This window comes from Meleagris gallopavo, chromosome 1 (assembly GCF_000146605.3).
Source record: "Meleagris gallopavo isolate NT-WF06-2002-E0010 breed Aviagen turkey brand Nicholas breeding stock chromosome 1, Turkey_5.1, whole genome shotgun sequence".
Classification (NCBI taxonomy): domain Eukaryota; kingdom Metazoa; phylum Chordata; class Aves; order Galliformes; family Phasianidae; genus Meleagris; species Meleagris gallopavo.
In genome coordinates this window covers 20161171-20187354 of record NC_015011.2, presented here as the reverse complement: position 1 = coordinate 20187354, position 26184 = coordinate 20161171, and the positions used below count along the sequence as shown (strand labels likewise).

General features: G+C 38.1%; 1 protein-coding gene across 1 annotated transcript in view; it reads right to left on the bottom strand.

The window, feature by feature from the left end:
• Window positions 1–26184, bottom strand: part of GRM8 (glutamate metabotropic receptor 8) — a 319688-nt gene that overhangs the window by 251141 nt on the left and 42363 nt on the right. The window contains exon 2 of the mRNA XM_031553129.1: window positions 7580–7796. Coding sequence (XP_031408989.1) covers window positions 7580–7796 — 217 coding nt within the window. The remainder of the gene's footprint in view (window positions 1–7579; window positions 7797–26184) is intronic.

The following is a 26184-nucleotide window of genomic DNA, read 5'->3' as shown; positions in this document are numbered from 1 at the left end:
AATTTGGTCATAAACAACTGAACGGCTACATGTTAGATCACAAGTTTCCTAAATTTGCTTTCACTGAAGCTTTTTCATTATGTGTGAATTATTTTCTCTGGGACTCTTTCTAGCAAAAGAGAGTTGCAGAATATAAGAGAAGCTACAGATGCTGCAGTAATATGCACTAATAAAAGAAGAGTAACACTTGAGAAATTAAGCTTCAGTTGTCATAAAGATCTGGTAGTAAATTTATATATGTATATATATATATATGTATGTATGTACGTATGTATGTATGTATGTATTTATGCATATATATATATATGTATATGCATTTGTCCTACCTCTTATTTCAGAAGTTTTAATAATAGGTCATATATCCAGAAAGTGCTCTTCCCCTTTAATAATCACAGAGATCTGATCTCAGGTATAACACATACTAACGTTTAAGCAGAAATTTCTTTACTTCGCCCAACATGCTGTTGTGAACTTCCTTTTAGAGAGATTTTTCCTACTGATTTAAACACCAAAGAAATAGACCAGTATCCCTTAGTGTTCCTTAATGCTTATACATATGTGACACTACAAAGCATACCTTACATCTTATTTGAAATTGTTTCCCCTTTAAACTACTGACTTGTTTATGGTCACTGAAATCTGTAATTCCCAACCACTACATTTGAAAAATCACCTATAAAAATTCATATTCACTTTGATCACCACAAACTGCATTTCAACGAAGCTTGAAATGCATGCTTTTAATCTAGTTGGGTTGCTCTCTTAAAATTAGCACTGACACATGTATATTTTTATTTGCATTTCTACATTTACAAATCTTGAACTAAGTAATACGACTGAGTTAAATGGTTCTACAAATAAATCATTGCACTAAAAGTGCTTCCAAGATACAAGCTGGCTTCCTGGATATTTTTAATATTCTTTGAATTTATGCTTACAATCAATGAAAATATCTAATGTTTAAATGGAGTATGTTGTTCAAGTGAAGTAAAAAGAGAAAAAAGAAGTCAGATAATCCAAGGCCTTCCCTAGTCCTTACAGCAGTAAAGTTCAATATAATGTACACATAAAGGCGCAGACTTCCTCCATATTATAATGAGTTTTTTAACATTTAATTTCTGGAGCTTTCTAAACTCACAGTAAATTCCACAGTAGGCATCACTGTGAAAACTTAGTGTCCTTGCTCTGAGGAGCTTATTTGTCTCTGCTCTCCAAGGGCTGACTGCTATAAGAAAAATGAAATCAGCTTCAGACACAGATGAGATTGAGTATCACAGCTATTTGGCAACTGTATCACATAAAAGGAGGTAATGAACTGAGTCTTGACCTCAGTTCACACACCAGTTGGCTTGAGACAATAAACATCAGCGGACAAGACAAGGAGGAAGCGTGAGGTCTTCCTACTCCAAGCCTTGTTGGCACACCCAGAGGTGATCTTCCTGCGCATGGAATCCTTTGCTAAACCTCATGAGGTTCAGGGAGGTATGTAATGACTTCTTTCAGTTTCAAGCACAGTACACAAGTCTCCACCTCTTACACAGGACTGCTTTCCAGAATCAAATTGCAAATTGTCTCCTGTGAAACAGAAATTACTTGTGCTAGTAGGAGAAAAAGAGCATACAACATTATCTCTTGTAGGACAGAGACAGTATCTATCACCAGCTCCAGAATAAAATCTCCTTGGGACCCCCTCTGCCAGCTCTCATAACAACTTCATTCACTTCAGAAGTGTTAAAGCATAATGGTGCCTTTGAACACGTGACATTGCTTAGATAACCTCTGAGTAAATTACACTGACTGTAAATTACCTGCAGAGCATCTCCAGCTTTCTTTGCAATGGTTTCCAGAAGTTTTAATATACTTTTTGTCCCAGTTGCTTAAAAAAATATTTGTTTGAGGGATATATTTCTTGAATTTGTCACAATTATAAGGAATCTGAATGAAATACAACTCATATCAAGATTATGAGAGCACTGGTGCCATGCCAGTTAAGGAAGTGAGGTTTGGCTAACATCTTCAACACAGTCCACTCCATAGTACATACTCTTCAGGGCAAAAAGGTTAAAAAAACTCAGATCTACAGAAGCTTTCTGCCTTTTTTTCCCCAGTTCAACTAGTGAACTTTCTACATGTTTAAAAAGTACCTCAACTCACTCATGAAGTACGAAGTCCTCAAGAGCTATTAAAGATAAAGAAGCCCCTCTTCTAACAGTCATAGGAGGGTCGAAGTGTAACAGAAAAGTGCCAGTGTGCTTACTGCTCTGAGGTACTGCCTTAAAGTTATTGAGATAGATAGACAAACAGATTGATATAAAATTGAACCTGAAGAATACCATATTGATTAAGATCTCTGAGAGAAATCAAATTGGTCCTTTGTTGCAACTCCCTTTATCAGGTACTAATTAGTACAAATATTAAAAAATACTGGAATTATTTTCCAGCTACTACAATATTAATACACCTACCATCAGATTTCATAATTTTTCAAACATTACTTTGAAGATCCTGTATCCAATTATGTAGTGTTATTATTAATTACAACTTGCAGCTTGAAATAAAGTGTTATCAATAGAGTTCAGCTGCATAAATATAAAAGGAAAACTTAAAATTGAATTAAACTGTTTCCTCTTTGTAAGACAATGTTGGAATGCTATTAGGTGGGAAAATTAGTTAAGCATGAATTCAGCATTTAAAGCAGAAATACCTCTGGGAAAAAGATTAAATTTTATATACTGTATTTCTTCAGTCTTCGTGCTGCAAAATTTCTCCTCTTAAATACCATTTGGGTGGAGGGGGGAAGAGGAAGGGCAGAAAAATGAGTCTATTCATCAGCTTACCTAATAAGATATAAAAAGCTTTAGCTTGATACTAGAAGCATAAAAAGATTACTGCTAGATACTTGAATTGATCTAATCTAAATAACAATCAATCTTGCTTATTTCTAAATTATCAATGAATCATCTAAGTGGAGAGGAAAGGTTATACACTTCGGAGGTTTATTTTCCTGTACATCCCTCCCTTCTCGCTAAACTTTCAATTTATCCACTGAAACCTTAGAAGTACAAAAGATATTAAATGTTTGAAGTAATCACAAATTTTTTAGTAGAGATACACTGAACAACTGTAGACACACACAAAACAACAGAGACAAGGTGACCTAAGAACCTCACTGAAGACAAACATTTTCACAGACAGTTCTCCATGTAAATAAAACACAGCTAGATGTGCTGAAATCTGGAACGATTTCAATAAAGTTCCTGTCACATTCATTTAGTAAATGTATTTCTTTAAATTAAGTATATAGTTATCAGTGTGATTATAACGGTAAAATATTACGAGGGACCATAAACTGTTCTCCCTCTCAGAAAAATGCTATTAACTGCAATATATCAGGATAAAAGGCAGGTAAAACTACAAAATTATGTTTCTAAAAAGCAAGCAAGCAAGAGTGTATTTTGATATGAAGTACACAGTTTCCTTCAGAGGCAAAGCTGCAACAAAGCTGTCATTTTTCCTCAGACTAAGATGTGGTCCAAAATTCTCTTTGCTACAGTTTGTACACCTCTGGCAAGATTGCAATGCAAACAGACAAGATAAAACAGGCAAGCAATGCTAAATTTCCTAATCTATTCTTAACGAGCAGATACAGTTCCCTTCCTTTATCGTCTTCATCTACTCTTCCAATATGATTTTGTAAGTGTTCCACCACAACTACCCAGCAGCATGTGTGTCAGTTTGTCATTGACCACTCATAGGGATAAAATCTCTCATGTAGCATTTCATATACTGTTCATGGATTTCTTCCATTTTTCAGTACAACCACTGCACTGCACTGCACTAACCAAGTGAGTATTCTAGTTCCAAACAGATTTTTCTGAATAAAAGAGGGCCATGACTTTATTTCTGATGGTAGGTAGATTCATTTGGTTCATAGCAGCGGGGAGAATGAACTATTAAAAGAATGTATGATTAGAAACTTCTCAACATCTATTTTGTCAAATGTCATTAACAGCAAAGTAAATAGAACAGTATTCAGCATGACAGTTTAATGAGGACTTGGTAAGACATCCTTGCTTCTATTTCTGCCTCTTTTCAGTTTCTCTCAGTGAACCAGTTTCTCTCCACTTGGTGCTTAACTCTAAAGCATTACCATATCAATCCCCTCCTTTAGTCAATGTACCAAAATGATTTGATTATGATACCAAAATGATTATAGTAATATAATTGATCAACTTTGTAATGGGAGTAAAAATACTATAATCATTGTCTTCAAACAATAATGCGTGGAAGAGCAAACTGGAATAAGTATCATTCTCTATCTTCCTTGCAATTGTTGCCATGTAAATTACTTAATTTCCAGCTATCCTTTGTCCCAGACAGGATTTTTGTCATTAAAATGAGGGCACATTTTGATATGTAATATATTCTGTGACATGTCACGGTGGTACTACTTTCACCTTTTCAGTACTCCACATTTCATTTGGGAGCCTGTTCCATTTTGCTTCTGCTACTGATCAAGAAATAGAAGTTGAACAGAAAACCCATCAAACTATAAGTTAGATGTAAAGACTCAAGATCATGACAAACAAGTGCTTGAAATAAGTATGTGAAATTATTTTCTATTCTGGAAATATTTTTACCCATTATTTCTTCTTAACAGCCTGGAGATTGGAAGAAAAAAAAAAAATGGAAAAAGAAAAGAAAAGAAAAAAGAAGATGCAAGCTTGCACATCTATAATTTCAAAACTGCTATCTCTCATGTCCTCACAGGCACTGAACTTTTTTCAGAAGTGAATTACTTTCACATACCCTCCTCAAATTTATTGCTTTCCATTGTGCTTATCTTTACATTTATTTTTCTTCCAGTTGTTGGTTACTTAGCTTCAAAAGGATGTAAAGAATTTATAAAGCTGTCCTACACATTTGTATGCCAACAGCACAAGGGGAGCAATGTCCTTATTAGGTTCTTAACACACATTTTATTAACATGGAGCTGGTCTGTTTTCCCATTTTCTGTCCAGTTGTATACCACGTGATGATTTTTATAAACCTACCTACTTACACTGCATAATCTCAGGCCTTGTAATTAGATGCTACTTGAACTTTCCATTTTAAAAGTATTTCCAGCCCTGTGGTTTAGGTGAAAAGTCAGAGGACAGTGAATAATAGAATTAGGCTGAAAGGAACATTAAAAAATCATCCAATCCACCTCCCAGCCTCAAGGAAAAGCTAAGTACACTTATATAATCCTTGGGCAGGTGTTTGTCTAATGCATTCTCCCAGATTCTCAGTGATGGAGGCTCCAAAACAACCCCAAGCCATCTGGTCTAATGCTTTAATATCTTAACCATTAAAAGGGGCTTTCTTCAAATCTAAACTGAGCTAAATCTAAACTGATCTCTAATGCTGGAGATTAGTTCCATTATTTCTCTTCAGACACACTGGCTTTGGATGAACGCATGTTCCTCTACCTTTTCGTAAAAGCCATTTGTCTGTTTGAAAACATTATTTTCCATCATCTATCTAATCAGCTCTTCTTCAGACTAACAAACCATGTCATTCAGCTGTTCTGTAATGACCACATTTTCAAGATTTAGGCCTTGTTCTCACTTGTGGATTCTCTCACCCATTGTGAAGTGAGGGTTAAAACCTGTACCGTGTCAAAATGAAGTTTCATAATTGCCATGCAAATTAGGTGATTACTCAAATTATTTTAAAGATGATACTCTTGTCTGCGTGTCTCAGTATGACAGGAGAAATATAGGCAGGTTATAATTTCCTATCACACTTAGATCATTTTTGAGATAGCATTGTCTAAGCAATCTTTTGCCTTTCCTCATTGTACAGACACTTGTTGCTGAAGCACAGTGCCTTGCATCTATGCTATTTTTAAAGACCACAGTTTCATACTCTCACTCTCTCTTCTAATACATTCCTAGTCTTTCCCAGATTGAAGTTACCTTCACATTTTGCAAGTACATTCTTCATTCCAAGTCCATCTGGACTAAACATGAAAATATTGGCTAGTATCTGATCCAGTAAAAACCCAAGCCAAATACCACTCAATGCATTCTTCCTTTAAAATAGAAGCCACTAATAATTACTCTCTAAGCACTTTTCTAAGTAGGCCTGCATCCAGCATATTACATTTTCACCTGTTCACTGTTCCCAAATTTGCTTAGGAGAATGCTGTTTGCAACAGTTTAAAAACACTACTAAATTAAAAACATGACCCAAAGTATTTCTTCTACAGCTAAAAAGCTATTATATAGCTATATATATTCTCTATATTAGATTTTTTCAGCCAATGAACTACTCTGTGAATTTCTGGAAGAGCCAATCTAGTCACTGCAGTATTTGACACAACAGATGAACCTTGTTTTTCTGATGTGAAGTGTGGATGAATTACGTATGCCTTTGCTAACCCCCAAGTCAAACCACTGCAGTGTAGTTTAGCTCACCCATGAAGATACCTAGGATCTAACAGTACTGATTTGATGGTAGAAACAGAATATTTAGTGGTTAACTGATCCAGTATGTTATACACATTACTTCCCTAAGTGGCATGAATTGCTGCATTTTCATCTTACTGCCAAGTTGCAGTCAATCAGCAAATTTTATGGTTCAAGTGTAAGTACCTGAAATGCACATACAGCTTTCCATATGATTGAGATGTTATCCATATGATTGAGATGGAATATTTTCTCACCCAAACTGACTTGAAAGAGACAGAGTTCATCAGTACACGCCCTGAAAATCAAACTCAGTAAATTAACCCAGGCTATGAAGGACAAGAAGGCTGCTTGCAAATTACAGTGTTTTTTTAAAAAAGGATACTATTTTGCCATTTAACATTTTAGTTAGTGGAAGACCAATTTATCCTTCTATCAAACCATCTGCTACTTGTCATCTTTATTCCTTGGTGTCCAGAACCTACTGCTCCAGAGAAATAATCAATTTTACAGGCCAGAAATAACTACAGTAGTGAGGAGAAAAAAAAAAAAAGATAAAAAGAATTTAAAAATAATTCTCATAATAATGTCTGTATTTACACAGCACATTTCATCCTGAAGGAAAAACAATGAGAGCACATGTTTGTACTTCACAGACTTCTTGTTGCTCAAATTCACCAAAAATAAAAACTCAAGATGTATCCATGATGGAATAAGGAAATGAGGTCTCATTTGAATACTACTTTCCTAAGCTAACTCAATTGCACGTCCTCTAATCTGGCTCTAATACATTCGATGGCTGCTTTCTGCCTCAGTTAATAGTTTGTTAGTATAAATTAACCTTGTGATTATAGCAAGACCTATCATACTTGCCAACTCTATCAAGAAGCTTCTCTTTTCCAAAAGGGGTACGAGGCATGCATTTTTTGCCTCCCTCAAGCTGTTCTTAAATTAGTACTAGAACTATGACCTTGGCAGACTGACAAACAGCAAAATCATCTGTAACCCCCTCCGCTTGAGTCCACGGCACACACCTACAGGTGTTCTGATCATCCTGCATAGAACCAAGCAGAGCTCAGTGATGATCTGCCAGCTATAAATGCAAAACCCGACAAGTATACACTTACCAATTTCCCTAGAGATCTGGGTGAATGCCTCTACGCCGCTCTCTCCGTAGTTTCCTTCGGAAGCCAACGTTGACACATAGTTCCACCCAAGAGCTGTCACAATGTCAACCATGGCCTGTGCTTGGTAGGAGTCAGGTGGGACCACTCGAGAGAAGAAGTCATACCTGGTGTTATCACTCAGTTCTGGAGCTGTAGATGCATAGCTGATTTGAGGTATCTGGAAATAAAACGACAAGTAATGCATGGCTATATAGTATCTTTACCCTCTATATATGTATGTGTTCAAAATGCTTAAAAGAGATTATGCACATGCACTCTGCAAAACCGAATATCTTGTTTTAATTAAATCAACTGATCAGAAAGAAGCTCAGATTTTGTAAAATGTCAGTCAAGTCTTAAATAACACTCTTAGTAAGAAATAATGCATTCTGCTTTGCTCTAGATGTCACGATTGTTGACATGTAAGCGTTAACAACTTCTTTTGTGATCCTGGCCATGACAGGAACAGATTTTTTTAAAGGAGGGATGCTTAATACTACTACAGAAGGTAAGAAGATCACATTATTAATGTCTGATTCTTAAAAATGCCACACTTCAATTCAATGAGTAAAATGTAGATTATTTCCATATTCTTGTTTCGTCTATGTGCATACCTATATGCGTGTTTTTCCATTTTCTTTCTGGATACTAAATACCAAAAGCTATCTGATAAAAAATACACAACTGTATATATGTATATAGTCTCTATACAGTATAAATTCAGAGAAGGAAAAAGGTTACAATGAAGGTCTGTAGTCCTTCATTCCAGTAGTCTTCGTGGAAACAAACAAACAAAAAAAAAATAGACAATATACCCAGTAAATAATTGAAATACACTTTAAAAATAAATTAGCACTCTTATCTTCAGTAAATGGTTTATAATCTCTGTTAATAATAGGTGCTTAATGTACATTCTACAAAATATAAAATAGCCTTCAATGAAGCAATAATAAGAGTTCCTAATCTGATATCAATTCTAAATTGATTGTTTTGAGAACCACATTTAACAGTTCTTGGTAACAAGTCATCCAATAAATGCCCACTGTTTCATTAGATGCTATGGTAGATGATTTCAGTGGAATACTTGCATCCTATACAGTGTTTACTCAATTTTTATTTTTTTTAAATGTATGTTATTAACATTCTGGTCACTAACCCTGCCTTTATAGGCAGCACAGATTCCTACAACCTGAAAAAAAGCAGTTTATAGCCTAAGGGGTGGCAAAATTATTTCTCAGTCAGAAAAAGAAACAACTCTTACATATCTTGGCTGTACATTTCTTTAAGAAATTTTCTACTCATGGAGAAGCCTTAGAATAAACAATCTGAAATACTGGAATAATAACAATCAGAGAGAACAGAAAAAAGGGAGGATCACAGATAAAGCAAGTTAAAGGTTGTATCTCATACAAATTAGTATTCCTAACATAACAAAGACCCACCAAGAAAAAACAAGATAAAATCTCCTTACAAAAGTTGTCTTGTATAAATTCCCTTTCTTTCAGAAAATATTCGAAACATCTTTATCTCTTTACAGAGAACAGATTCTGTTCTCCAACAACACAATTATGCGCATTTAGAGCACATATCATTCCCTTTCAAAATCTGCTCTATTACTGTTCAAAACCGTCAGCTTTTTCTAGGTAGAAAAAAGTAAAGGCAACTTTTGTGTGTCATTTTGCACCTCAGTGTGTCATTTCACAAAAACCATGGGGTTGTTGCTTTGAGGAAAGTTATTTCATTGATAACAACTATAAAATCAACACCAGCGAGAGATATTATCAACACCACCAGACAGATATTTTGTTGTTGAAAAACATAAAGGCCAGACCACAGCATTATATATCCATTAACATTCTCAGTTCTTCTTCCTCTTCAGGCATGAGACGAATAACAAATCCTAGATATGGGTAGGAGAGCTGTTGGTACAACTTTGCAATGAGATTCTTCAGATCAATAGAGATATTTTATTTTTGGTGAGTGTTGCTGATTTGAGGCCATGGAAAAGGCAGAGAAGAGAAGCAATTTTCCTACTTTTCAGCTCCCTGTAGCTCAGCCTCTTCCCTAGAGTTATTTCTAATAACAGTGGAAGAGAAGGGAAGGTAAATAACAGTCCAAACCAAACACCCCTGAAATCACTGGATGCACCTTAAGCCACCGCAGCTTTATAGCTCCTGCCAACTTATCACCAGCATGAAGTAAAAGGAGGGGAAACACTGCCTAAACAGAAAGCCACGCCTGAGTTTCAAGAAAAAAGGCTCATGCAACGGAATATTCAGGTTATTTATTTTTATCGTACAGTAATACATTTGCTTGAAGACACTCCAAACAATACTCAGACATTGTTTGGCACAAGGAAAAAGTGCTAGGATTTAGTGGTTCAATAACCCATGAACAAAAAATATATACATTAAAATGTAACAACCCTCGTTATGGACTGTATGTTTAATAAACCATTTTGCACGTCCCCAAGTACATTTTACAAGACAGAGCATAATGCTGCCTAAGCAAAGGAACTGTTATGCGCTATCAATTCAGTAATATGTGTTTTAAAAACTCCCTAAATACATTCTGCATTTATACTTCAGGTTCTATTGGCCCCCTGAGATGTAAATTTGCTTTTTGAAAGAGACGTGTGTAAGGTCTCTTGCTCCCGTATTTCCCATTCTAAATTTATCAGTCTAAATTTTCAAAATTAAATACAATTCATTCAATATTTGCATTGTATTTATATGTTATGTAGCACTGTCAATAAAACTTCAGTTCCTTGGGGGACAAAAGGAAAAAGTAAAGGATTGTATAACTACATTTGAATGAGTTGTCACACGACAGCTGTCACATTCCCTGGGAAGGGCTGGAAGCATTTATGTATGAATGTTCACTGATGATTTTTTTTCCTATTCTTCCTAACCTATGGTTAGGCCACTCTCCTTCTGTTAAATATGATCTGATAAACTCTCTACTTCCAGTGAGTGACATTCTTGAACTCTTTGAAATTATTATGCAGAGAAATTCATAAAAGCCTTATTTTTATTTTTAAGCTTAAGCTGATCTATTAAAAACCCTAATGTTATTTGAAGACAAACATTTATAGTATGGCACTTTAACTACAACATCTGGATTTGAAATAATATCCAGTTTTAGTATGGACTGGTCATAATCTTAGTGCATCCTGGGCTGCAGCTGAAACTACCAGCAATTCATTTTGTCTATTATCCACAGTCAGAAACATCAGAAAATGATTCCATATGTTTGGGGAAAAAAATAAAAGAAGAAAAAAAGGAGCGGACAGAAAAAAAAACAACAAATAAAACAACAGCTTATAACTGAGTAGAAAGGCTAAGACTGCAACTCAGTTTCAAGCCAAAATCGTCAGTCAAGCGTACTCTGTTTTTTTCCTGGATCTTTTTGAGCACATCTCCAAGTTGATTTAAAATCAGTCTCTAAAGATCTCCTCTTCCAAGAGGATCAAAGAAGACAGAGCAGTTACGTCAGAACTAGCTGTCCAAAAGCTGTAATTGCGGCAGCACTTCAAAGAGGGAATATCTGTATGACATATCTTCCAAGCATTACTACAGAACAGACTGCTGCTTCCTGATGGAGCAGGTGTGAGCAATTTCAGAACAGCCAAAAGCAGCTAGCATTGTATGTCATTTATTTCACTCAACTGGTGAACCACTTCCAGTCTCCAATATACTGGGGGAAAAAAAAACGAAAAAGCCAACTCCCAACTACTATTCATCAGTAATTATGACTCCGGATGTATTTGGTGGGTCCAGTGCAGGGATCCAATCCCATACAGGTTTTGCACTAAGAACAGCAAAGAAAACTAAGTGAGATCAATTTGCCCTTCCAGTAAAGAATCTTGAACACAGCAGGCAGCTCTCAGCCAATATGCCTTCTCTTCTATGACATTCTGTCCAAATTAAGCACAAAAGGTCATTGGAATCTTCCTTACTGAGCTCTCAAATCCATTTGCTTGCTGCATTTGTCAGTGTATAGTATCAGCTGGTCACTTTGAGTGCCATCTTCCTTTATGCAGCCTTTCATCTGAAAGCATGATTTGGGAGCAGAGTAGGAGACAGCAAAACAAGCTAAACTCATACCAAAAAAAAAAACAAGAAAGAAATCACCAATAATTTTGAACATTACTGATAGTGAGTTACGCTCACAGAAGTAACCATGCAATACAGGCACGCAGCATAATGGGCTTAATCTATCATTAATCATTAATAGCGCTTGTCTTTTCAAGATTTTTATTCCCTCTTATGTACAGCAAGAGAGAGTTCCCTGTGAGTAAAAAAATAAAAAATAAAAAAATCACAGCAGTGAAATGAATCCTCAGGGCTTAGATATTGAACAGTTGCTGAAGAGAGCTGAGGTCACTGTCTTTCAGCTATTAGATACATTTACACATTTGTAAATTGCCATTAGCTGGAGCATCATCCTAGCCTGCTCGCACTTCAGAAAATGTGTGTCAGCCTGCAGTGCAGTAATGCTAAACTCACTGAGGTTAGACATACAAGATTTAAAAGAGTTTGATGAGGTTTTGAACTATGCCAGAAAAAGATTTAAACTGCTCCATTTTGTTACCAACTGTAGGAGATGAAATGTACCCTGAAACTGTCCATTTCCCTCCACTGACACTAAAGGGAGCCTGGGGGATAAACTTAATTGATACATACTCAATTTAGAACATTACTGTAAACAGCTACGGGTCTTCTCTTGAATCTCACTATCCCATTCATTTTAGCAACACATGATGATTAGCACAGCTAACTATCAATTTCCTTCTGAAAGGCCTTCATCTGTCCATCTACGGCAAATACTGAATAGGTTACCCATGCATTACTAGAGACCTTATTTCATTCATTTTGAGAATAAACCAAAACTAGAGAACATCCTGGAAAGATATAACATGTTAAGACTCACCCATGCCGTCGGAGATTTGAAATGACCCTTTCAGGGCTCAGAGCAGGTTGATGCCTTGCCAGCTCCACTGACTACAAATCACCTACAGCTCACACAGAAAAGGTTCAGCACATGTAGTTTTTGATTCAGCCTTTTTCCATGGATTTTACCGTGAAAAAGACCATTCTGCTTCTATTTATGTTTGCATTAGATGTACATTCATTTAGATTTAAAAACGTGTATTTGTAAATTTTATTTATTCAGAAGGACACAGTGTATGTTCTCTCTTAACGTTTAGGACTTTGACACCATCTGAGAGACATCTGCTAACCACAGTATTCATCATGTGTCCAGTAAGGTACCCTGGGCAGGAACTGACATAGATGTTCCCAAAAAACACCTGCTAGAGAAAATACATTAAAAACAGGTACACTTTTTACCTAGACGGATATGACTTAAAATGCATTTAGATGAAAAGAAGGGAAAAAAAAAAAAAATTAAAAGCTTTGGAAAGGGAAAGAATGGAAGTATAATCTGAAAGCTCATTAGCGGATTTCCCTTAGAAGGCAGGATTTTTTTAAAAAAAACAATTTGAGTTACTCCAAGTCATTCTGTTGGCACTAACTATCATAATGGTTTCTTTCAAGGCTGCTTGCAACTTGTACACCTCTTGAAAAGGAGCTAATGATAAGGTAATGTCAATTTTTTTGAAAATTCCTCTGCATTTTATACATTTTTGTGCAGAAATATGGCATTTGTGATTAAATCTAATACATCTCTTCCTATTCTTTTCTCCAGATACACAGACAGAAGTGATCCATCACACCTAAATGTTTCTGAGTTGGGATGGGTAAATTATTTTACTCTTTCTTTTCACCTCCTACTAGTCTTGCACTGGTTTTACCTCTTTTGATATCAGTTACATTCTAAGGACATATTCCTGAGAAGCATATACTTTCAATGAGCTACACTGAAGTTTTCATGAGAAAAAGACACAGGTCACCAACTACAAAAACAGAAATGAGATATTGCACCTCTTTCTGAGGTTACCTCTGAGGGCAAATCCATCGGCGCCTAAGGTATTCTGCATAAAGTGAATTACCCTCAAGAAAGTAGCTTCTTATAGCTAAAACACATATTTGTATAGCATCAGATATGGGATGACAAAATATTAAACTTACACAGCATTTCATTCCACCTCCATTATCCACATTAACCAGATGTGTTACAGCAAGGCTCTTTTAGTTTGTGACCTCTGTGCTGCCTTCATACAACAAGGTGCAAAAAGAAGGAATGTGTATAATATAAAGGGTTTGAATTTGATAAATAGTTTGCTCCCATTGGGTTGAAGTAGGTCAGGGACTCATTAGAAGTAATTATTTTTAATTACACGTAAGGAATAGTACATAAGAAAGAAAAAAAAAGTGATATCACAATTTCAAATCCCTGAATAGATGCAGCATCTACAAAACAAATTTACCACTCTGCAAAGTACAGGCCTTTGTGCTCTGTGATGCACTTTAGGGCAAAAACATTAAAAGGATATTTATGCATTATGAACGTTTTTACAGCTGAAACACATCTTGTCACACTGTGCATTGCTGTGTAACTCCGGGAGGACAAGAATCCATCTAAGGACAGCTTGAAATGTCATCAATGTTTTGTGCAAAAGAATCTATTGATAAATGTTTAACAATGGCATTTTCTCAGCAAGGAAGCTCTATTCTGCTATTTCCACATCCCTTTAAGTCCTGGATTTGCCTCTGAAAAGCCAGCTACAATAAGCAGTTCCACATTAAATTATCCACCATATGTAGGCAGCTTCTTTCCAAATATTTTAAAACCAGCTGAGGTCAAAGCACTGAACAATAAATGGGAGAAACAGTAGATCAAATGAGTAACATTTTCATACTGAGATCAAATCACTACAAGGGGAGTGGGGGATCTTAACCTTGGGAACAGCTGTTAGTGCTTCCTTTACAGCTTCTTATGTTCTCCACTCATCAGATCAAATGGGAAGCCAAGGATGGGCAGATAGCTCTAGGGACTTCAACTACTAAACCTCTTTTTCTGCTTGTTGGAAAACTCTCACTTAATTGTGTGCATCAATATGTTAAACTCATGTCAATCTCTACTGAGCAAAGCGTGAACTCTCATATTTTAAAGCTTTTTTATTTCCATTTTCCTCATTAGGCTCTGTCACTACAATGCTGGCAGCAACTGTAGCCTCTTCTGATGAGTTTGAGGAAATTTATAAAGATGTGCATTACTTTTGGTCCAAACTAATAAAGACATTTATTATTATTATTATTATTCAGCAGCAATAAAATTATCTTGTAAGGTAATATTGCTATCCAAATCAGGTTTTCTTTATATTCATTTACAAATAGAACTACAGAGAGCACAGCAGCCATCTTCACTCACCCATGAGGACATGCAGTTGTCACAGGATTTTTTCCTGATTATAGAGAACATCACTATGGAGGAAGCGCTCTCAGCAAGATGCAAGATGGGTGCTCTGCTTAATGGACAATTCTCGTTTTTGCATTCACTCTTCAACATTGCAAGAGCAGTACCCTGTATACCACTGGCTGAGCAGTAGTGCTATCCTTCTGTTACCCATGCTGTCAGCTTACTATCAGATACAAATATCTGAAAACATAACGTGGGGAGACAAAGTGAGTTTTGTACTGTTTACAGCATTCTCCACAGCTGTGGAGAACATCAATTTATGTAGACAGTGCTCAGCTACCCAGACACATCTGCACATCCTTCATGTGTTTTAGAGCATGCAACACTTCAGCTGTTCCTCCAGAAAGCCCAGATTCCCTGTAATCTGTCTGCCCTGCACTAATGCCTTGGACACCTCATCATATCAGAGCACATTAAGGGAACCCCTGTGATTCATCACAGCTAGGGATTCCTTCTGGAGTATAGCCAGTTCATATAGGATTATAAAACATAGTTTTAAATCCATATATTACAGACTTGGAAAAGAGAAATGTCAGCTGGCTTTTTTTTATTTTGATTTCAGATAATTTTTCTACTTTTCTAAAAAATAATCAGTGTTGGTAAGCAGCAGTTTTACATTGTGTTTTTAACCTTAAAAGCTACAAGAAAATGTGAATGTACATTCTCAGCCATTTCCAAAGAATTAAATGCTTTTCACATTACCACAGTGAGATGCTAAGTCCCTTTGCTACTGGTAGAAAAGTTGAAGAAAAATGCAAAACTTTTCCAATCAAAAGATTGGGAGTCATCCATGAACTAAGCTCTGAGGCTCACAGGACAGATATCCTCCCTTTCTATTCAAAATGGACTACATTTAAAAATAGGGTGGCCGAGTACAAAAGGCATCCTCTTCCACATGGCTCCTGAACAACATATGGCAATGTCTCTTCTGTTCCATCATTACCAGATTTTTATTCTGATCTCTGACTTAAATACTGAGGTTTATCGCTGTATTGATCCATGGATTATGTCATCAAAAGCATAAGGGCAAGCAGAGAGATCAAAATCCAGGCAAACACAGTAAGAGCACACAAAGTAGGACCATGCTGCCACAGGTTTGCAGATTCTCCACAACAGCTCCTACAGAATTTTAGAAAGTTGCAATAGTCCCAATATTTAAACTCAGTAAGCTGGTCAAGTGCACTGGCAATGAAGAAGTGACATGGGGTGAGAAGGGAACAACATAAAGCCAAAAAGATAAACTCATTATGTGGCCAAACTTGTTTCAAATAACAGGAATGACCAACTGCTTTGTTTCCTTGTATCTAGCAGTGTCAGAAACTGGAATCCCTGAAGGTCAAACTGGTTGCCAGTGTGTTGGTCTTCCGTGAAACATTTAGTAGCACTAAACAGTGGATGTGAACACATTATCTGCTGTTTGGGGATAGTTCACATTGTCACTGAAGCATTTTGCAGACAATTTGCAAGGTCTTTACAGAGTGACTGGTGTTTTGGAGACTGCTCCACAGACAAGAAGTCAGAGCAACACAAACTGTGCTCAGAGCCTAACAGGGTAATGAGATCAAGAACTATCAAGAAACGGAGCCTACACCAAAAAATAGCACACAGATAGTCTCCATAATGTATCTATAATAATAGATGGTAGCAAACAGAAAACCTAACAATCAGTTTTCAAACATACCAGTATTTCATAAATATTGTCATACGCATAGGAAAGGCACAACATTAAAATAATAAAGCAAACAAATAAATCAAGCAGCAGAAGGTTGTGCCCATGATCCGGCATATCAGAGGTACAAGCACAAACTTGTTCATCATTTGTTTTAACTCTGCCAGCAGTCACTAGCAAAATCGCACAAAGAATAGGACAGCACTGAAAGTTCAAAACTTAAAAAGACACTTGCATATAGATATAACATGCAGACTCTATTTCATCACTGGCAAAAATACATAGCTAATAGTAGTAACTGTGTTGAAAAATAGTGCCCTATGGCTGGAATTTTGCTCTATCAAGTAGTGTTCCTTTGCTCTTGGTATCTATTGTATTTTTCATGGAAATAAATAGAAGGCATTACTTACAGAGCAGCCAACATATGTTCCTTATAAGGATAGACAGATAGATAAATAAATAATTTTCCCTGATAGTTTTTTCCTCATGCTTCCTATAGTTTGTGCTTTCTTTCTTCAGATATTTCAACAACTTACATTTTTGCCCTATTATCTTTACTCTTTCTTCTGTGTGAAGTGCCAGGTCCTGCACTTTGGTCACAGCAACCCCACACAATGTTACAGGCTTGGGGCAGAGTGGCTGGAAGACTGTGTAGAGGAAATGGACCTGGGGGTATTGATTGCTCAGCTGAACATGAGCCAGCAGTGTGCCCAGGTGGCCACGAAGGCCAATGGCATCCTGGCTTGCATCAGGAACAATGTTGCCAGCAGGAACAGGGAAGTGATTGTACCACTGTACTCAGCACTGGTGAGGCTGCACCTCGATACTGTGTTCAATTTTGGGCCCCTCACTACAAGAAAGACATTGAGGCTCTGGCATGTGTTCAGAGAAGGACAATGAAGCTGGTGAGGAGTCTGGAGAGCAGGCCTTCTGAGGAGTGACTGAGGGAGCTGGGATTATTTAGTGTGGAGAAGAGGAAGCTTGGGGGAGACTTTATCACTCTCTACAACTTCCTGAAAGGAGGTTGCAGTGAGCTGGGAGTCGGCCTCTTCTCTTGCGTAAGTAGTGACAGGACTAGAGGGAACGGCCTCAAGTTGCACCACGGAAGATTCGGGTTGGATGTTAGGAAATACTACTGCTCTGAATGAGTGATCAGGCACCGGGCTGCCCAGGGAGGTGGTGGAGTCACCAACCCTGCAGGTGTTCAAGGAACATTTAGACATTGTGTTGAGGGACATGGTTTAGTGAGACCTATTGATGATAGGTGAATGGTTGGACTGGATGATCTTGTAGGTCTTTTCCATCGTTAGTGATTCTATGATTCTATGACCTATTTCCAGACACCCATTTGCTTCACTACTGGCTTTCCCTGACTCATCTCACTCCCTCCTCTCTTTTCAACCACAACTTTGACCAGCTGATCTAGGCTTCTCAGCTGCAGCACTGCTTCTCCCTTTTGGCAGTTAATGGTTCAAACGTATTTCCACCTGGACCAGCAGAAAGGACAAAAAGGAACTCTTCTATGACATATCCTAGAGAGAGTCACTACTCACTCTAGTCTACTGAGATAGGCTTCATTCCCCATAATATACAATTTTTTTTTCCATTTATATTGAGAAAACATCCACAAAGTCAGCAAAAGCAATACTTGGTGCAGGAAAATAGCTTATGTTGGATGAGAATATCATTCCTGTAAATTCTCCTTTTTCCTATTTTTATTCATTGCAATTTAAGTATAAATCAGTTTACTGTTATCAACACCATACAGCCTTGTTTGAGTGCTAGCCTTAGCCTTCCTGGTTAGTGTGATTGAGATTTCTTCCCTAGCATGACTCTCCAATATCACTAAACCCAAATGCAGATGATATATAAGCCCTTTTGAAGGTTCTTAAAAGTTCTCAGTTAGCTTGATCCTGTAAGTCTGGTACCACCACGAACAACATCCTTCAGTAGCTCCGCAGGATGCTGAATTAAGGGAGCGTGAGGAGCTTTCAATAAGCCAGAAAAGCTCCATCACTCATTTTTTTCCCATTTCAGCATTCCCAGAAACAGAAGATAATTCTGTCAGGATGCCAGTAGTCAGAGGGAGAGATCACTGGCAACTGCTTTCTGCTGCTCAGAGGAGGGGCTCGGGATCTCCTCCACCCAGGTTCACACCTGTGGTTATCCACACAACTACAGCGTGCTTCAGTGGGCAGGGAAGGAAACTTCAGCCCTGTGATCCCAGACTAATGTTTGCTTTTTCCTTAAAGGGCAGTGAAAATGCCCAGAGCAACCTACAAACTATTACACATAATTCAGCATCTTCATTTAGGTAAAAAAAAGTCAACCACTCCTATTCCAGCTAAGTACTGGGAGTCCTGGGAGACTTAGAATTCTCTTTTTTTTTTTTTTTGACAGATGCAAAACATTTGCTTTTAAGAATTCAATTCAATTACAGATATCCAAGATAACTCCATGTTTACCAGACTGTTCCAGTGCACAGCCACTGTACGCAGTATATTGATGTTCTGATCAGTAGTCTTTGGAAATCTTCCATATACTGTGCACAGACAATTTGTATTAGGAACTAGGGTACCTTGTACTACTTCTGAATACTAGAGTAGCTTTTGATGAGTGAACATCTTTTATTTTGAAATTGTCCTCCTTCAGTCTGTTGCTGCATATGTTAAAAGACCCCATAAAAAGCAAAATTACACTAAACTAGATTTAAAAGTGTCAGGAGTATTGAATAAACATTGGAGACACCAAAAACCTGAGTAGATGCTCCTGATGACAAGTGGTGTGGGAACATCAGCCTGTGCTGAACCTGATACAATTCCATTTCCATCTATTGAAAGTGGTTCACAAAAGTATTTCTGCATATCAGTGTCACTTATCTACTCCTAGGCACTGAATAATTTGGTATAAAACTGTCAACTGAAAGAATCAACATATTTTTCTGTAGAGTATCAATGTCGTCTACATTTCCTTAAAAAATAAAAGCAAAAATAAATTAAAAAAAAAAGAGAACTTTGAAAACATTTGTTTTTGATGTCTTAAGTCTATCATCTCCTTCACAGATTGCAGACAACTTCGACCAACAAATTGTATTACTGGAATAGAATTTGTGGTCTCTGTCTTGCACTAGAGCTGCCTATGCAGGATATTAGTGAAGTTGAGTATCTTGAAATGGGATTTACATATTTTTTGAACTAGCCAGTAGGAAATACCAAGCAGAGGCCACAAAAATGATCCAGGGGATGGATCACCTCCCCTACAAAAACAGGCTGAGAGACCTTGGGCTGTTCAGCCTGGAGAAGAGAGGGCTCTGGGGAGACTCCAGAGCGGCCTTTCATTATCTAAAGGAGAGCTTTAAGAAAGAAGGGAATGGACTCTATAGCAGGGTCTGTGGTGACAGGGACACAACAAACAGAAAATGGTTTCATAGAATTGCTTAGCTTGGAAAGGACTCCAAGAAGGGCCACCAACCTCCAGTACTAGATAAGGTTGCCCAGGGCCCCGTCCAACCTGCTCTTAAAAACCTCAGAGACAGAGCAACCACAATCTCTCTGGGCAACCTGTTCCAGCACCTCACCACCCTCTCTGTAAAGGACTTCCCCAGACATCTAATATAAACCTTCCCTCCTTGAGCTTAAAACCATTCCCCCTTGTCCTATCACTGTCTATACCTGTAAAAAGTTGAGTCCCCTCCTGCTCATAAACCCCTTTTAAATACTGGAGGGCTGCAATGAGGTGTCCTCACAGCCTTCTCTTCTTCAGGCTGAACAAGCCCCACTTCCTCAGTCTGTCTTTATAGGGGAGGTGCTCCTGCCCTCTGATCATCCTCATGGCCCTCATCTGGACCCCCTCCAAACTGAAGTGTTTCAAACTGAAAGAGGGGAGACTTAAATTGAATATAAGGAAGAAGGGCTTTCCCCCCCCCCCCCCCAACAATAAGAGCAGTGAAGCACTAGAACAGGTTGCCCAGAGACACGGTAGATGCCCCCTACCCACAGGTTGGATCAGGCTCTAAGCAGCCTGACCTAGCTGTAGGTGCTGGTGTTGATTGCAGGGGAGTTGGACTAGATGACTTTTAAGGGTCCCTTCCAACTCAAATGATTCCATAATTCGAGATGTGTCCAAATCATATCCAGGTTGGAACCAATACAGCATTAATAGCCCACAGCCACCTCTGTATATAAGATTGGTTTACACTTCTCTTTTTCTTTTAAAAACATATATGGAGAAAGGACAATGTTATCATCTCTAGCTGCATTCTTCCCCCATCCACTTCCCTCCTTTTTTAAATTTTTTTATTTTTTTCCTTTTTAATTTCTCCTTCCGAAATGCTAGTTGCTCTGAAGCCACATTTTGCACCATCACTCTTCACTGTGACATACTTTTGTGCAGGGCTTGTGCACTGCAGGTCCCAGGATCTGGTCCTTACTTCTTGAGGAACTTATTTAACACTGAATGTAATATTACTTGCCAAACGTTCTGGCAATAAGCTAACTCCCATGGAGGCAGCCCTTGTGGGTTAACTCAGCTGACGAACTATAAACACTAAGGGAAATTTACTGACCAAAATTAGACACCAGAAGTTTCACAGATCCAAGAACATCTTCACAGATCACAGACTGTGATGTCTGAGTGCCACTTTCGGCACATAGGAGGGTTGTGTGAGGTCTTATTTTATCTGGGCTAGGTAGTCCAAATATAACTCTCTGCATTTATGAGAACAATTAAGGGGTCTGAGAGTATTATGCAGAAGTTTCTAAAATGACCTGTTAAATTTTTCTTTGTCTGATTTCTAAAGATGTGCGGTTTCATTCCCAATTACAATGAGAAAATTATGCTAGACACAATACCCCATACAATTAAGTTTACTATACATTTGTATATCAATCAGGGTCTTATCTGTTATTTCTGAGGATAGTTCCCTGCACGTTATCCTTTCTACTCACTTAATCTGTCTGAGCCAGCAATTAACAATATTTTACTCGAGAGATTAAAAAAAATGCCTTTATATTCACAGATGTCACAACAGTCAGACTAACAAAAAGAATGGTTTCAATTATACTGCTTCACATACAGAGAGCACTGTACAGAAAATATAAACCAGAACTAAATAATCAGTGCCTGCCTTGGTGGCCAGTAGCCCCCGAGTCTCTGTTGTTTATGGTATCAAAGCAAAGGCACCTTAACAAGGCCAGCTTGCTCTTTGTACTGACTGGTGGATCAAAGCCTAAGATTTGGAGTCTCCACAGGCTGCAGCGCCTTGCAGCCCACAGCAGAGCAGGACCTTGATATCACGTGGGCAATTAGCTGCAGAAACACATCCTCATCTTCAGTGCTTAGCCTAACAGGACAACATATGGGGAAAAACAACTAGAAATGGAGTTCTCGAGACAAAAAGCACTGTCCCAAAGAGCCTATATAATCATCATTACGAAACACCAGGGAAGATTATTAGCCTTTGCCTTCCCCCCCCCAGTGAGGAGGCTTCCTTGCTTTAGCATTCACTAAACAGCAGAGATTCATTATACTCCCACCCACGGACTTGGGACTTGCTTAAGGCCCTTGGTCCCAAGCAGGGATGGAAGGGACAACAGGCATAGTGAGACTCCTCAGTTCAGTTTAGGCTTTCAGGAAGCAGAGCACAGCCGTCACACCGCAGCAGGCAGGAACAGCTCACCTTCCTGTAGCAGAGACAAGGGCTCCACACATTTTCTGGCACTTCAAGAATGAAAGGCTCCTCCATACTTGTACAATTCCAGTGGAATAGTAGCTCCACTGCCATCTCTTCCCATACTAGGAGCACTCACTTCAAAGCATGAACTACTGTTATTACTAATAGCATTTTCTCATTTTTTCCTAAAATGAAAGAAGCAAACAGAAAAAAAAACCTCTTTGCCAAATCCCTCTCGGATCTTCATTTCACAGTTTGGATGCATATGGGTCACACAGCACAGAAAGTGCCAGCTAGAAGCCTCCCTGTATGGAAAATTACTGGATAGTCACACTATCATATCACCACAGAGTCTGGAAATCTCAGATCTACAAAAGAAGCTTCTAGAACAACAACAATCAGACTCTCATGTCAGGAGAGTATCAGCTTCTCCTTATTACATCCTTGAAGCTATAAAACAAAACTGATGCATGTTTATTTTATTCCTTAATATGACTTCACAGAAAATGAAGTCCCAAACTCATTACATTCAGTAACCAAGTCCTTATTAAGTTAATAAAGCTTTTCACAGACATGGAACTTCACCTGAAAACAACAGCTGAAGAATCAAACAGATCATCAGAAATGTGATCTTCTCACACACTTTTTTTTTTAAAGCTTCTATATACACGCCTACATATTCTCAAGAAATAAAAAGCGCTTGAGATAAGATGTGGAAATTGATGCAGTGTGAGAAGAATCTTATTTCAGCTCATACCTGCTGCAGAAGTAAAATCTAAGAAAAAAAATCAACATGTTCAAGCCTAATAAATTCTTGATGTGTACTGAAAGTGAGTTAATTTACTCCATTTAGAATGCAAAAAACAGCCAGTTAAATACCAAAATCCCTCTCAGAGTGAGAAAAATATATTATCTTTTTATTGACTGTAAACATTCAATCTAAAGAACAGTTGGAAGGTAAAGTCTAGAATACCTGCTTTGATTAGTCAACAGATGCTCTACAGAGTCAAACTTACTCACTCCCTAAGCTTTGACTTTTATTGTTAACTCTAACAATAACAAAATATAAACCTAAGGTTTTTGTGCTTTGTTTTTTCTTTTTCCTCCGTCTACCTCAAACAGATTATACCTCTAGCAGCTCTCTAAACACTCTCTTTGCTCTAATGCTTAATTATATCTGCTTCAGGAAACCTTCATATATTCCAGATAATTTCCACCTGCTTGCATGAGTCACCTGTTCGTACAGCTGCTTCCTAATGGTGGTGCCTTGCAACTGAGATAAGAATGAATTCAACAAATAAGGATCAAGAGGTGATTTGATTTCCTAAGATATTACTGTCTTTCAATAATAAAAAACTTATTCTCTTATATAAACAAAATAATGGCTTAGTCCATTAACTAAAATAAGAGAGGTAGAAAAATTAGGGCTTAGATAAGATAAAGATACTTCATGCTGAATGTAAGCTGTAAAGCTGTGCCGGGCTTTACTTCTTGATATTTAGTGTAAGATAGCAGAGTAAAGACCTGAAATTTCAGAACAGTAGATTTCAACTTATTTAGGAAAATGCCAGGTGTGATCCTATGGCATCTTTAACAAGTAAAGCGGTTGGAGGAAGCTGGTAAATCTTTCAGGACCACGTCCTACTAAGAGCAGTCCTTCCCAATATTCAGGAAGACTAGCAAAAACACCAGAAAATTGGCTTGACTAACTAGGCGACTTTCAGCACAAAGGCAACAGTAAGAGGTAAAGGTAATATACAGGAAGAAGAGGAAGAACAAGTACGGAATTTAAAAACATTACTTCAGCACAATGGAATGGTATCAGAAAAGCCAAAGGTTACTTCGAGTAGAAACTGGAAAATACGTTAAAAGCAGCAAAAAGAGCTCATGCTAGTACATTCATAGCAACATGCTGAACTAGCATAATGTGGACTCATTGCAAGATGGCATGGGTGATTTAGTAACAGCAAAAACAGGTTAGGTAGAGACACTCAGTGCTTTCTTCGCTAGCAGTGTTTTGTTTCTGAGTTTAGTGAAAGGATTTAAAGATGAAAATCAATTGTAGTAGATGAGTTTGGTGATGAGTACAAGAATAATATGGATAAACCAGACCATGTGCAACCACCGTGATGTTTGGGGGCTTGGAGCTCCTGCCCTGTGAGGAGATGCTGAGGGAACAGGGCCAATTCTGCCTTAAGGAGAGATGGCTTCAGGCAAGCCAAAGAACAGCTCTTCAGAGTCAGAAGATGAGGCCAGGCTCTCCACAGCCATGGATGGTGACGTGGTGTAAGACAGCAGGCAAAATTTGAAATGTGATTCAGACTGATATGAAGATAAACTTTTTCACCATGAAAACAGTCAGACAGTGCCATCCAGAGAGTCTCTCAGACCCCAGGGGTCTTCAGGATCTAAGTGGGTAAAAGCCTCTCACAGCTGACATTGCTTTAAGCAATAGGCTGGTTCATCTCATCCTACAGGTGACAGGACTGAGCTTTGAATTTATTTGCCCTACTGTTCTCTGTAGTCAATAAAGAGAGACAGGTCCTCCCAGTGAACGATTCACAACTAAATAGACTGATAAACCTCTACTGGAGACCTGTTTATCTCTAGTGACTGTAGAGGGAGCTTAGATTAAAGTCATGGACTCAAAAATATTCAAATATCTTACTGTTTACAAAAAGCCAGCAAATATTTGTTTCAATTCTTGTTTACATTTAGAATTTAAATGGAAGTAGGCATTATCTGACCTAATTTTAGTCCTTCTCTAAGTCCTCAGAAAGGAAAGTAAATATAAAACAGTCAGTGCAAACAGATAAGAACATAAAACTATGCAGATTTTGTTGCTACCTCAGAAATTGCAGCTGCACAATGGGGTGTTGGTGTTACTTTCTGTAAGATGCCCCATGGGGAAAAAAACAGGTATATTAAATCTTTTTAAGTAAATCATTAAAATGATAAGGAAGATTGACAAGATATTGCCAAGCCTTAAAAAGCAAACATACTTGAAATATTTTCTAGTAAATAAACTTTCAATTGTCTGTGCAAGCATAGCATTCTGCAACAGCACAGAAAGGGGAATTTGCATTCACCAAGTAATAAGCTCCTATGAGTTCTTAAGAAGTGCATACATGCACACACTTAAGAGTGTAGTAATGGACCACAGCAAGAACTGAGGTCCAGTTCCTCAGTTGATACATTGGAAGGAAAGGAAGCCATCCAGAGGGACCTGGACAGGCTGGAGAAGCGGGCTGATGAAAACCTAATGAGGTTCAATAAGGCCAAGAGCAGGGTGCTGCATGTGGGTTAGGGCAATCCCAGTTATTTATACAAACTGAGGAAAGATCTCCTTGAGAGCAGTCCTGTGGAGAAGGACTTGGGGGTTTTGGTGGATGAGATGATGAACGTGAGCCAGCAGTGTGCTCTTGCAGCTCGGAAGGCCAACTGTGTTATGGGCTGCATTAAAAAAGGGGTGGCCAGCAGGGAGAGGGAGGTGATTCCTCTACTCGACTGTTGTGAGGCCCCATCTGGAGTACTGCATCCAGGTCTGGGGCCCCCAGTACAGGAAAGATGTGGAGCTCTTGGAGCAGGTCCAGAGGAGGGCCACTAAGATGATCAAAGGGCTGGAGCACCTCTCCTATGAGGAAAGGCTGAGGGAACTGGGCTTGTTCAGCTTGGAGAAGAGAAGGCTCCTAGGAGACCTCATTGTGGCCTCCCAGTACTTGGAGGGAGCATATAAAGAGGGGGAACAGATGTTTACAAGTGTGGATAGTGATAGGACAAGGGGGAATGATTTTAAACTGAGACGGGAGGTTTAGGTTAGATATTAGGAGGAAGTTTTTCACA